Below are 14,068 nucleotides of genomic sequence, written 5' to 3' on the forward strand. Positions count from 1 at the left end.
CATGGGGGAGAGAGGGAAGGGGGGGGGAGTGTTACTGCATCATGTTTCTGTACTGACGTGCAATATATACAGTTTAACCTTTGTCATGATGTAATGGCTTTCTTCTAGACTTATTTCTAATAGGTATTTCCTTTAGCATTCCGGCAAGGTGGAGGAGGTGGGGAATGGGGGAACAATCCTGAAGCAAATTACCTGGATAATCATTGGCATAAATCTAGGCAGGATTCTTCCAAAAAAAAAAAAAAACAAACAAAAACCAAAAAAAACTATGAACAACAAAACAAAAAACCCAACAGTCTCATAGCTGGAGTGTAATTGTGCAAAGTTTGCTCAAGCTGAAGCTGTGTGTGACATACTGTATATCTCTGTACAAAATAAAGGCAAAAAAGTGTGTAAAATTTCGAATGGTATATTCAGGGACTTAGTAAATCTGGTGTACATATACTTAGATTTTCATTTGGTTTCGTATATTTAAAAAGAGCAACAACTATCACCTCATGTTCTTCCTTGGAATAAACTGAAGTATTGTACTTTTTCTCTCTCTCTTGTGCTGCTCTGTGGTAATGCAATATGCTGTATTATGTTGAAGTCCAAACTACGAGAATAATACGATCTGAATAAACTGAATTGAAGGAGATCGATTGTCTTTGTTTCATTGTTGAGGGCTGCTTGAGGGAGGGAGCTGGTTGTAACCCCTCAGTGTAACCCCTACAGTAACAATTCCTTGTAACACAAACCTCATCGGTTACCAGAACTGCCCATGAGAAAACCCCGGTACAAAATGTTCTCGTTAATTATTCAAAACATACGTTTTGAGATCCAAGCAAAAAAGATCGCACTGCAAACATGCTATTTATCACCTATAAACAGCTCCTTGTAGGCTCACGTGGATTTACTTTTAATTCTCACCATCGTAAATTTCATTTTTCGAATATTCCAAAGAAATGGCATGACCAGCAGCTAGAGACACAACACTGGAAAGCACTGCTGAAATGCCGGCCCAACTGCCATGTGCCCACTTCAGTGTAGCAGACAGCGATTAAACAAAACAAAATATGGGTGATGTGCTTCGTTCAGACTGTGCAAAAAGTGGAACCTTCGAGCCAACTACAGCGGAACCAAAGTGCATATCTTGCCCTGTAAATTTGCCTTGAATTAAAACAAAATCGTTTGTTTAAATTGCTGACTCACCAGGAAACAAAATAAACGACTTTCAATATCGAGAGGGGGGGGAAAATCACCTAAACGGCCACAGCATGTACCGAAGGGCTTTCACCCGTCCCCGGGGACCTGGGCTCCGCGAGAAGCCTCGGAGAACCCGCCGCCGGCTCCGCTGAGCTCCGCGGGACGAGCGAGGCATGATAAAGATAGACCGAGGCGGTCACGGAGCTGCTCATGCGGCGCAGAACTCATGAGAGCACCTCGGAGGTTGGCGAACGAGCCATGGCCAACTCGGTGGTATCTGAGCACCGAACCACAGTCGCTCCTTGTGCACTAAGCGGCAACAGCGGCGTCTCCTCCGGGCCACGGCCCCGCTCAAACCCCGGCACGTTCGGGTGCTATCGCCGCCCCGGCGCCGCTGCCGGCGGTGGGGCAGCTCCTGCAGAGCCGGGTCCCCTCCCGGCACAGCTGCCGCCCCTCTCGGCTATAGTGCCGGTGCAGCACAAGCAGCGCTGCCCGCCCCGTTCGGCCACGGAGCTTTCAGGAGCCGCAGAAGCCCCACGGAGCTCGACTCTGGCGACAGCCCCTGTGGTCACCGAGAGCCGCAGCCCTCAGGGACTCCCGTTCCTGCCCCCGACGGCAGTGAGGACGCGGCTCTGCCCGGCTCCTCCAGACTCCAGCCCCCAGGACGGAGCCGGCACGGAGGGCGAGGGGACGCCGGTGTCCCCCCCAGGCACAGCCCACATAAGGGACACTACAAGAGTGGTGCGGCCCCAGGCGCGGCCGGCAGCCCTGGTTGCGCCAGCGGGAGGGGCGGGCCGGGCGGGGCTGGGGAGGAGCCAGGCGGTGGCGAGGATGAGCAGCGCTCAGCACGCCCTCGCCCAGAGGCGACCTGGTCGCGGAGGAGGCAGCGGTACCTTGGCCAGAGGCGCCGTGAAGCGCAGAGCCCGGCTGGAGCCGCTCCGGAGCACCCCGACGAGCAGGTACGGGAGGGAGGGATGCGCATCTCCCGTCGCTCCGACGGCGCGGCTGCAAGTGCCGGGGAGGGAGAGCCGCGGGGCTGAGAGCGAGGGAGCGGGTGCGGAGGGTCCCGTGAGCAGAGAGGGCTCCTCTCATCCCCTCGCCAGGCTCCGCCGTGCCCACGGGTGGTCCGGGGGAGAAGGGGCAACCCCGGGGCGGAAAGGTCTCGGGGAACACTGGAGCTCAAGGGCTCCCCGACGGGTCCCGGCGCTGAGCGGCCCACGGGAAAGCTCACGGTAGGGGACACGGTGGCTCCGCACTCTGCTTGTCATGTCAACGGCCGCAGCATCGCACTCTTCACACGCATATTGCTGCTAACGCATACATGCCTCAACTTTAGTATCGATTCCTGAGAACTTTATCATCCTGGTAAAATTGAGAGCGAGGATGAATAGATGAGGGCTGAGTGTAATGCCCCAACAACGTTATATCCTGCAAGCTGCCTCCCGAGTCCGTGCTGTGTGGAGAACTCAAGTATAAGCACATGGGCTTATTTCAGTCCCTCTCTGCTATCTGCTTACAGGGAGATCAGCACCTTTTGTTGTGTGTTTGAGCTGCTGCTCTGAGCTGTGGGGAAGGCCACCCAGCTCCCCAGCCTTCTGTGACTCCCTGCCACCCTGCTAAGCTGCTTACCCCACCCCTTGACTAAACCAGTTGTAAATAAAAACAGATAGGATTATCTTTTTTTGCCTAATAACTTTCACAATACACCTCATAGCCATCCCAGTGAGCAACTTTGAAGTCATCTTGAATTTCTGCAGGATTTTCTCTTGTGTCAGTTTCCTAGTCCTTTAAAGCAAATATAGGATGGGCCATGATGCTAAGCTGGCAGCAGTTGAACCAAAGACAAAACCTCAGTTCATCCGCATGACAGAGAAAGGTACAGTTCAGGCTACTCTTTATCACACTGATTTTCCAGATATACAGGTTTGTTACTAGCAGCGTCTCCCACAGACACAGAGCCGGTATGGAATTGTAGTCAGTGTAACTTCATAGTGCAGTTTGACAAAAAACATAAGGAAAGAAAACCAAAGTCACAGTGAGAAGAACACCAGAAGTATTTTTCCTTTGGAGGAATACAGTTTTAGGGGCTCTGAAGAGAAAAGGGCTTTTCTCTGAGCTGTATTTGAGTGCAGGTGGGGAGCTGAGGCCAATCCATAAACTGGGCAAGCTACAGTTTTCCATGAGTAACAGGGCATGCCCATCATTTGAAGTGCTTTGAACCTGTGTTGCTTGGAATAGAGCACACAGCTAAGTGGTGAGACCTGTGCAACACACAAGAGGGAGCAGAACAGTGCAGTGGGTTAATGTGGCCTCTCCATCAGGGAAATGGTCTCTCACCTGGGTTGAAATCGTGAGCAGATGACAGATCAACACGAGTTTGCTGTGCGGCTCATTGCAGAGCCCCAGAGACTTTATACAGCCTTACACAACCTACTTCACAGCACATGGCCCCACTGGCAGCCAGTGCAGGACAGGGAGAGGACAGGATCAACACAAGGTGTCAGTGACCACATACACATTGGCAGAGCCACACTGAAGCCACAAGGTTAGACAGCTGATTCCTAAGGACTGGAATAATGCACAGCCCTCCTTGCCCATCACTAAACAAAACATTCGTACACTGTGAGTTGTTATCCAAATTGTACTTAAAAGCTCCTTACAGAAATAATTCAAATGTCTTGAATGGAGGTTTTGGAAAGGGAATTATTGTCAACCTAGTCAGCACATCTCTTTTATTTTGCATGCATACAGTGCAAACTACTTGAAATCAAAAACAAAACAGAAAAATCAGCTCAAAACCTGTGACCTGTCAAGACCTGACTGAACACATAGAACTTACTCTGCTTCAGCTGTACCACAGTAACTGAAGGACAATCATTTGGTGTGGGCCTGTTGTAACAAAATAAATATGTTTGTCATATATCTTATTCTGGTACGAAGAAGGCATAATAAGCATCTTTAGAAGTGAAAACCAGGGTAAGCACACCACCAGAGAGACACACATGAAAATATTTGCTCTGTCACAGATGATTCCTGTGACTTTTGTCAGATTAAGCCATCTCCTTTATATGCTATTTAGAAAGACTGCTGTGTGCAATGTCTCAAATGCAGGGCATGCCACCCCTCCTGGTCCTCCTGCAGCCAGCCTGCCAACCCAGACCTGTGCCCCAAGCACTGGCAACCCACAAGCTTCTAGCCTGCAGGGCAAAGACATGTCTTCATCAAGCTCCTTCCCACAGCTTCCACATCTTAAACACAGAGATGACAGCAACTCACTGTGCCCATGGAACCGTGCAATGACAAATACATTTAAAGGCCTTCATGGTGCTTTCATATAAAATGATAAAGAGAGCACATACAAAATCCTTATACAGAAAATGGCAACCTTACTATTACCTGTGTTGACATAAGTACATTCAGAGATGTCACCTCCTTCCTCCAGCTAACATAGCAGCCATACAAAGCATGCAGATCACAGCATAGTGCATCATGAAATAAATTACAGTGACAAAATACACCATGCCAAGAAGGGACCATTTATGCGCATCAGAGAGTTCTGGATAAATAACTTTATAGTGAAATGAAACAATGTCAGATCAATCTCCACAGGGCTCAGTTCAGCGACTTTTGAATGTTGTACTTCTATTTCTCTTCAGTTTTGTCTGTGTGTGCTTGTGCAGGGAATATCCCTGTGTACATTTTGGTTATAAATGATGGATACTGACTGGACTTTAAATCTCTTCTATTTGCAGAACTGAGGCGTGAGGCTTCATAAGTGCCCCCGAGTGGCTTCAACTTCTGTCCTCAATAAAAGATACCAAAAGAAATGCAGGAATGCCTGTCCTAGACAAAAACATGCAGAAGAAAGAGAAAGATACATGCGCTAAAGATGAGACAGTAAGTGACTGTTTCTGGAAAAACAAAACAAGAAAAAAAGGGTTGACAATAAATGACTTCACAGCTTCTAATGTTGTAAATTAATAGAATAATTGTAAACCAAGCTCTGTTCCAGAGCTGATTTCTGCATTTCAGGGAACACTAGTTATCCCACAGCTGTTCATAGTCAGGAACCTTGATCTAATGTTACTTGGTGGGACTAGGTGACTGCCAGACATCTCTTCTAACCAAATACATATCTCATATCCAAATACACTCTTCCTCTCAACAGCCAGGGAAGAACTCCAGTAAGTGAAATATATTACACAACAACAGCAGATATGTTGCTACACAATCAGCGATAGCATGTAATTATTTCTTAATAGTACAGAACTATCAAACTATTACATGATTCATTTTCAAGCTGCTTTAAAAGACTCTGGATATGTGTACACCTGTGAGTAGCCAACCCCTTGGGTGTAAAGCTTTATTCCTAAGCAGAGTTATAAACTGCACAGAACCTTACCCAAAAAGACAGGGCCAAAGCCAGGTATCAAAAAAACCCCAACTATTTGGCACATCTGTTTCCACTGACCACAAAATCAATGACAGAAGAGATATGCCCTTTCAAACATAGCTTGAAACTGTATAATTACTACTCTTCCTTCTGAGATCCAGGGTGCATTACATGCTGAACTGATTTGCATTTCCATTAATAATAGGTAATCCTATTATACTTTCTGTAAGTCTCTGAAATTTGTTGGTTTCTAGGTAGGGAAACATAATGCAGCACTGGCTTTTCTGTGGATGCCAAAAGTCAGAGCTGGTATTTGAGCTCAGAGGATACCCACTCCCTGACTTCTCTTTAGAGCACTCCTTTTACCTCTTCCCTCTTTGCATGCACTAGCAAAGGAGTTTGCAGCTAGCCTTGATCTGAGCAGCAGGTGGGATTAGGTGACTGCCAGACACCTCCTTCCAACCAAAATCACACTATGGTCCTGCAATCCTATGAAAATGAATGTCTACTACATCAAGAGCTAGTAAAAAGATCTGAGCTTTACCTGCTTTAGGAGATAAGCAAAATCAAATTAGAAGAATAAACCCTTCAGAAGCTTATGGTCTACACTACTTTCTAATGGACAAGCACAGCTGAATTAGATGAGCATTTCTCAACTGTGAGACATGTCCACCAACCTGAGGAACCACGCTTAGAGCACAATGCTTTCCTGCTCCAAACAAGATAAGGACAAAGCAAGTATGAACAGAAATGCTTTGTCTTGAAACCTTCAAGGAGGGTTCCAGGCTGGCCCACAGCAGAGGTTTGGCAGGGTAAGGCACAGGTTTATTTAGGACTGTATGTAGTCAATACTAGTAGACAGACAGAACTGCATGTTTTCTGTTTCTGCAATTGTACAATCAATCATATTAACAAACAGACAAGTATTTACCCACAGTTTTACTGATCACAAGCTAAACACACTTATTTACTAATGAAATTAATAAATAATTGTAAATTAGTGAATAATTCTATGATTCTATTCTATAAAATACCATCTCTTAATACGTTATTTTATTATGCTGTAATGTATCTGAAGACTTCCAAGAGTCTAGCTTAGACTATATGCTGCATTATGCCTATTTGCCTGTTTGTCCTAGGATCTCTGAACACTTTTACGAAGGAATATTCTCCCGTTATCAGCTAGTTTCCTGGACTATCCATTTGAAACACTCCTTGCCTACAAATAGAGCTATTGGAGAGATGCCACTGCTTCAGTATTGCATACAATTGCATATTGTGCCCTAAAATTCAGGCACTTGAAGACCTAATGAAACTCTATCGAAGTCACACAATTATTTGCACTAATCAAACATCTCAATTGCTAAAACAGAATAGATGGATTAAAAAGGGGATGTAATAAATTAATAACCATCAGAATAAAAAAAAGGGGGAGAAAAAAGATGACAATTTAGGAACTAGTAGAATTACTTCCTAATATCTCTCTTTGTTTTTTAATGATTAGACAGTGCCAAAACTTCCAGTGCCACCACTGCAGCAGACCTTACGCATGTATCTACAGTGCATGAAACACTTAGTGCCAGAGGAGCAATTTAGAAAGACCAAGGTCATTGTGGAGCGGTTTGGAAAGGCAGGAGGCCTGGGAGAATCCTTGCAGCAAATGCTGGAGGAAAGAAGGGAAAAAACAACAAACTGGGTAAGCAAATGCAGATGAGAAATGTAATTGCTGTGTTGGATTAGGATAATTTACAAACTCTTTGTGATGTTCTGTATGTGATCACTGCTTTCTTTCAGTGAGTCAGTGCTAACAGGGGTCATATCAGATTCTATCAAAGGGAATGAATATTTCAGACATATTAGGGTAGACTTTTCAAACGGTGTCAAAATCCATGTTTTTGTTATGTTTTCAGATTGATGGTTTGTTGACATAAATGAAGGAATTTATGCAAGGTGCATGCATGCAGGTGTCAGCTCTACCTGTAGGAAGCACTGTGTTACATCGGTTTTGGATCTCATTTCTTCCTTTCCTTTAATAAAATGATTTAGAGCTTTTATTAAAATGAAAAAATGGTTTCTGGTAGAGCTATGAAAAGCACCTTGTACAGGCATCTACCCAGAGCTCTGATCCAGTCATTTTGTTCTGGAATTGAATACTTCAATATAGGAACTACTGTTTAAAAACCAAATTATTATTTGCCGTTCATTATCACACCATAACAATGTAGTTACCCTGAAGTATTTATTTCACTGAATGTACACATACATGTATGTGTACATATGTTTCACATATATATACACACACCATGCTGAGACCTCAGCCTTTTAAAAAGTTCAGCTTTCTGCTTCTCAAGACAGGAAAATCAAATAAGCCATAGGTAAAGTAGGTGTTACCATTCCACAAAGCCACAGTTCATCCTGCCTGCATTAACCATGTTAGAATATGGCAACTGAAAACTAGAAACACTGGTTCTACTCAAGTTCTTCCATCCCAGCAAGGAAGAGAGACACTGAATTGTTTAATGGGGTTAGTGAAATCCTACGTGCTTGCTACTGATGTCAGTAATTGTGATTGTCCCTTAACTTCTCAGTTGTGACTCACAAGAAAACTCCATCAAGTTGCTGCTATAGTCAGAAAAACTGGATACAGTTCTGATAGTGCTCTTGTTTTAAAAGCAATGCTTAATTTCTGAGCTACTTGTTGTCACAGTCTGAGGGCTCTCCCCTAAATGACACCCAATCTCATTTTGTTATTCCAATCATACAACTTCATGGTTTTGATGGATAAATTAACCATCACTTAAATACTGCTCCAGGAGAGCAAATAATGTTCTATGAGACAGCTGTTAATTTAACCATATATACCATGAAAATTACAGACGGATGTATAACCATGTTGTGAAATGTCCCAACATTAAATGCCAGTTATTAAAACCAAATACCTGATTCTTAATATAAGCTAGAAATGTTTCTATTTGGGATTTAACTTGCTGGGAGTACAGCTCTAGCCTGTTCTCCTAAAGACTCCAGAGACTGTGGGGGAAGCATCTGTTCTAACAGCAATGAAATATCTCAGAGGAAAGCTTTTTCAACTGATGCATGCATCCATAATTATTTTTGCATAATTTCATTGTTGTTTATAGTTTACCATATGCAAAGCGTTCCAGCTAAACTCAGACCGAACATTTGATCTTTTATGAAAGCCTCCATTTTCCAAGCAATTATTCTTCAAGCTCTGCTCAGACATAAAGGAATGCAGTTACCATAACACCTATGTTTCCGATAAAAATTGTTAGAAATTTAGGTGTGTCTGTCTGGGTCATGTATCAGCAATCTGCATTTGTGTCAGTGGACACAGAGAGGATTCTCCAGAGACCCTATCCACATCCCAGTATCTGCAGGACTGAACCATTAAGCTCAGGGAATTCTTTTCCCACTCTGTCTTGATACAAGATGGTATCTGATGGCTAACAACAGAGTATCTTGGCATCATTGGCAAATATATGAAGCCCCCTGAGGAAAGCCATCACTAGTAAAGTTCTGTCGACTTCTTAAATCTATCCCAGTTACTATTCAAGAGTCAGCAGTTAGCGTGTTGTACTCTTTTTGGTTGTAGAAAGAAACACACAACAGAATACCCAAGCCACCACAATATGGAGCCTGGTTTGTTTCTAATGGATCACACTGTAAATTGCCATTGATTGAAAAACAGGATTATGGAATTGTGGCAGATTTCAGCTGAGCTGAGGTCACAGAGCCCAGACTGAAAATGCCCAGCAGCTCCATTAATCAGAGCCCATGCCTGACACCAGGGTCACCACTCTCTCCTCACCCCCCGAATGCCTTTCTGCATACTGTTTATAGCTTTAAGGTTTCATGTCCACTTCCCTCAGGTGTTTAACTACTGGCTGGATGACATGTACCTCAACAACCGGCTAGCTCTTCCAGTCAATTCCAGCCCAGCAATTATCTTTGCTCGTCAGCATTTCAAGGATGTAAATGACCAGCTGAGGTAATGTACTACAACTGTGCAGCTTTTGCTAAATGAAAGGTTATTTTAAATGTACTTCTTTTGCAAAAAGACAATCAACTTTCATTAAAAAATAAGAGCTGTAACCACCAAATGATTTCCTACTGGGTCTGCTGTATAGTATCAGTAACCACTTTCTGGAGTTACCCATACTGATATTCAGAAATGAAAGAGTCATTACTTTTACATTTATTGCATGAAAAAAAAAATGCCATGGGATTAATAATTTTTAAAGGAATTTTTGCAAAGATTTAATTGTGTAATTCAAGGAAATAATTTTGCAATGGAAAAAAATAAATACTAATTTCTGACACACTGTTTAAAGGAAAACAACTTTTAACATGCTGTCACTATGACTTATAGCAAACTGAAAAGGTCACACTGGCATTAAATTGTCCCTCTTAGGTGCCCAAAAGGGCATCAGAAACACAGGAGATCTAAGAATAAGAATTCAGAAATCGTTCCTCCCCAAGAATACCACTTCATTCAGGCCCATCCTTCCCAGCCCTGAACTGACCTTTCTCCTTTGAGCTGTTGTGGCCAATTACATTCATTTTAAAAGTTAAAAGGTAAGTAGCCAAGCACAGAATATACCTCTCCAGATACCCTTAAAACAGGATTCCATTCTTCAGCCTTTGCCAAAACATTTCTCCTTTTAAAACAGTAAACCAGATCAGATCTACCCTCACATAGTGCAATTTTCCTCTTTGCTTTTAGCACTCTCTAGCTGCTCATTACTGAAGGAATTATCTGCATGTGAACTTATGCTATTCTAAAACAGGCAGAACCTCGAAGCCAATGTGTTAACATTTTGCATAGACAGCCAATGTATCTTTCTACTTTAACTATAACTGTAAATGCTCCCATTCATTACTGACTATATTTATTGTGCACACAGCTTTCAAAAGACCTCCACTTTACATTTTAGAATGCACGTGCTTTAACAAGGAAATATTTTTCTCAGAGCCTCCCGTTCAGACACAGTGCAAATGAGCAGTGTCAGGAAATAATACACCTGCCCACAGCTCTGCAGAGAGAATATCTGCTTAGGACAGAAAGTACTCTAATAAATTGGACAGCTTGGGAGTATTGATATTGAAACCCCTGTTAAGGATTCTATTAAATATTCAGCCTCTGCTCCCATTCTCTAAATAAATGCTTTCAGGCTTCCTCCTGTTTAACCTCCTGTTTAATGGTCTGTTTAACCATTTGAAGGGACCATCTCTAGGATTTCATATTTCTCTTGACATGAATTAATTGGGTTTTGGGTGAGGCCAGGGGACTCTTTGCCGAGCCAGAAGGCTTTTTCTCCTTATGCTGTCATCAATCATTCAGGATCTCCTCTGTCTCTCAGAAACAGCCCAGTGTTGCCAAATAATGAAAGACTGATGTCATTTGTATTTGCTACTCGCAGGTTTGCTGCCAATCTCATTTCAGGAGTGCAAGACTATAAAGCTTTACTGGACACGTAAGTAGCTTGGAAGGAAAGATGCTGTTTGAGTATCCACAGGGCTTCTGACTTGAGAGTGCTCTAACGTGCTCAGGGTTAGGCTGCATTGTACTTTACTACCATTTTGAAGGGCTGGGGCTCTAGCATGCTTCAGGGCAGGTGCCTCAGCAACTTTTTAATGTTCTTTCTTCTTTATTACTGCAATGTAATAGGTTGGAGATGGATCATTTTTGATAGCTGGCAGTCATCAGTCCAGCACGCGCAGTGCAGTCCAGACAACACACACGATCTGCCTAACAGAGCTATTGAGAACACACAAAGAGCAGCAGCACTGTGGTTAAACAGCCTGCACACCTCCCCTGCCAGGAGAATGAAGCCTTACCACAGTTAGGCTGGCTCAGTGGCGAGTAGAAATAAGAAGTTACTTATGCCATTGTTACTTTCTGTATACGAGAACAGGGGAAATCCATGGTTCTTGAAACCATGTATGAAGTAGCTTTTAACAACCACTGCTCCACAAAGAACAGAAACAGTGGAGAGCCAAGCACAATGGATGCCACACTACATTAGGGAAGAAGCAATAGTTCTGTCTGGAAATACAAGAGGCCTATATAATATGCTTTAACCAATGCTTATTTGGATGAGGAAGAAGAAGTCCATGTTCAAACAACAAAGTCCCTATTATCTATGAATTAGATGAAACAAGGAAAAGAGGCTGTTTGATTTTTCAATTTCAAAAGTCTGACAGCTACTCAGAAAGTATAGAAGAGGTACTTACTTTAGAACATGTGCTTTTGTCCAAGATGCACCATGCAACTGCGTATACCAATACTAGCACATTGTGAAGTACCAGTGCATGCTAGTGCAGTACGCTGCATCTTTATCTGACAGCATCTGATATGAAATAAAGAAACCACATTGCTCAGACAAAGGATAATTTAAATTCTTACTATTCTGACCTTGCTACTTTAGATCCAAAGACTTCTGTGATCAGATTTGCCTACTTTAAATCAATAACCATTTAAATCCTCACTAATGTGTCCTCATATTGTTAGTACTGTTTGCTTATCACCCCTCCTATATAATTATGAGGACACCATAACTGTAACGTTTTCAGTTCCTTGTTGCTATTAAAGACTTCTACCAGTGAGTGTACTGCTAGCTTCTTTTGGATCATCCCACATGTGGATGTACAATACTTCAGTCCAAACCCAGGCATTAAAGTAAAACTTCTAGATTTAAGAATGCAGTTGCCAGGACTAAGATTTTGAACAAAGCCTAAATTACTCACATTAAAAGGTTGTAAGATCTTACAGAGACATCTCCTAAATCAGTACTAGATTTTCTGGTGCCATCAATCAGTCAACAGCACCTTTCTTAGCTGCTATAATTATAGATCATCTTATCTAAATCCACCATGCTATGCCACTCATTTTGATCATTATAGATGCTCTTTAAAACTCTGTTAAATGTAAGAGAATTTCTGCATCATGCAAAAATGTAGGAGAAGAACACTTATAACCCTGTTTTGCTAATAAGGAACAACAACAAAAAAGCACCTGTACAGGGAAATAAGAGTTTGAGAGCCAAGAACTAAAGTGGATATCCCTGTTTTAGAACTGTGAGTTCCAAAGAGGCAGTTAAACAAGATAAACTATCATAAGACTTTACCCTGTATCAACTGTATGTATTGTGTGCTTCTTTGCCCCTGTCCCTCTCCAGCAGGCTGGAAACATTGTCCTCTTTCGCTGAGGGAAAAACTCAGCACCACAAGATCTTCTTCCTCCTATAATCTCGGCAGCCTCTCCTGAGCAACAGCACCATTATTTACTGTGGCAATGTCAATGGGATACTTTAGAATCCATAAAAAAAGAAAGAAGTTAGCACAATTATAATTTTTTTCTTATTTCTGGCCACTAAAGAAGCCTTTTTAGCTGGATTTTTTCACATGCCTTCCAATAAAAAAGGAATAGGTTTTCAGCATTTATTCCTCCATAGGTCTAAGTAAGGGTTATCATGTAAGTGAAGCTCTGAAGGAAACAGAAATGCCCTCTGTGTTGCCCCAGTCATTCCTGTTCACCAGGCAAGGCCCTCTCACACACCCCCTAAGCACCCTGCACAGTACAGGGCCGCAGTGACCTGCATGAGTTTCACCAGTACTTCTTTTCCAAGGTGCTATGTCTTTTCCACCTGTTTTGCTGCCTTCTGTCCTGGCAGGGTCCCATCTAGGCAGGTTTCCCATGCACACTGCAAAGCTGCCTGTGACCTGCTATTCTTTCAATTTCCAATGGATGATAATGCAATTGCTTAATGAATATGCATGGAGCTGCCAGGAAAGATGTATTTAACTTTGGCATGGGAATTCATCTATTTCCCTTATACAGTAATCTTGTTTTATTATTCAATTTGTGTTGTACCTGATCTAATTGTAACAGAACAAAGGACAGATTAGATTTCTTTTCCTCTCTGTCTCTCTCTTCCCTCTCTCCTCCCCCTTTTCCTCTGGCTTTGTTTTTCTTTTCTCTCTCCAGCCACCTTTTACCTGTTGATTTTGCTCGTGGACAGCTCTCTGGTCATCCTCTCTGTATGAAGCAATACTATGGGCTCTTTTCTTCCTATCGTCTTCCAGGACATACCAAAGATACACTTGTGGCCCAGAAAAGCAGTGTAATGCCAGAACCAGAGCACATCATTGTTGCTTGTAACAACCAGGTAAATGAGCGTTCTCTTTCTGTACCTTTCTCAGTATATATTTCTTAGATTGCTTAAATTCACTCAAAAGGAGCCTAATCTCATCATTGTTTAGAAACACAATTACCATGCTATGTATGAGCTCACCCCTTACCAAGCGTTTGCTGTCAATGTTTCCAAAAGATGCTTCTGCAGCACTTTTGTCCTTAGCCCACATTATGTTCCGAGTACAGTGATGCAGAAAGGAGGAATGTGGCAGAATGCATTTGCTTTCTCATTCAAAAAAAAACATGTTTATTAACAGAGATGAAACCACAGAGGA

At 42.7% G+C, this 14,068-nt stretch overlaps 1 protein-coding gene across 1 annotated transcript in view; it reads left to right on the forward strand.

The window, feature by feature from the left end:
- Window positions 1–2,060: 2,060 nt before the first annotated feature.
- The window catches only part of CHAT (choline O-acetyltransferase), a 31,560-nt gene continuing 19,552 nt past the window's right edge, over window positions 2,061–14,068 (forward strand). Inside the window, exons 1-6 of the mRNA XM_005153632.3 lie at window positions 2,061–2,144; window positions 4,938–5,082; window positions 7,083–7,274; window positions 9,469–9,587; window positions 11,020–11,073; window positions 13,587–13,767. Of these exons, the coding sequence (XP_005153689.2) occupies window positions 5,020–5,082; window positions 7,083–7,274; window positions 9,469–9,587; window positions 11,020–11,073; window positions 13,587–13,767 (609 nt within the window). The 5' untranslated portion in view covers window positions 2,061–2,144; window positions 4,938–5,019. The remainder of the gene's footprint in view (window positions 2,145–4,937; window positions 5,083–7,082; window positions 7,275–9,468; window positions 9,588–11,019; window positions 11,074–13,586; window positions 13,768–14,068) is intronic.

This window comes from Melopsittacus undulatus, chromosome 4 (assembly GCF_012275295.1).
Source record: "Melopsittacus undulatus isolate bMelUnd1 chromosome 4, bMelUnd1.mat.Z, whole genome shotgun sequence".
Classification (NCBI taxonomy): Eukaryota; Metazoa; Chordata; class Aves; order Psittaciformes; family Psittaculidae; genus Melopsittacus; species Melopsittacus undulatus.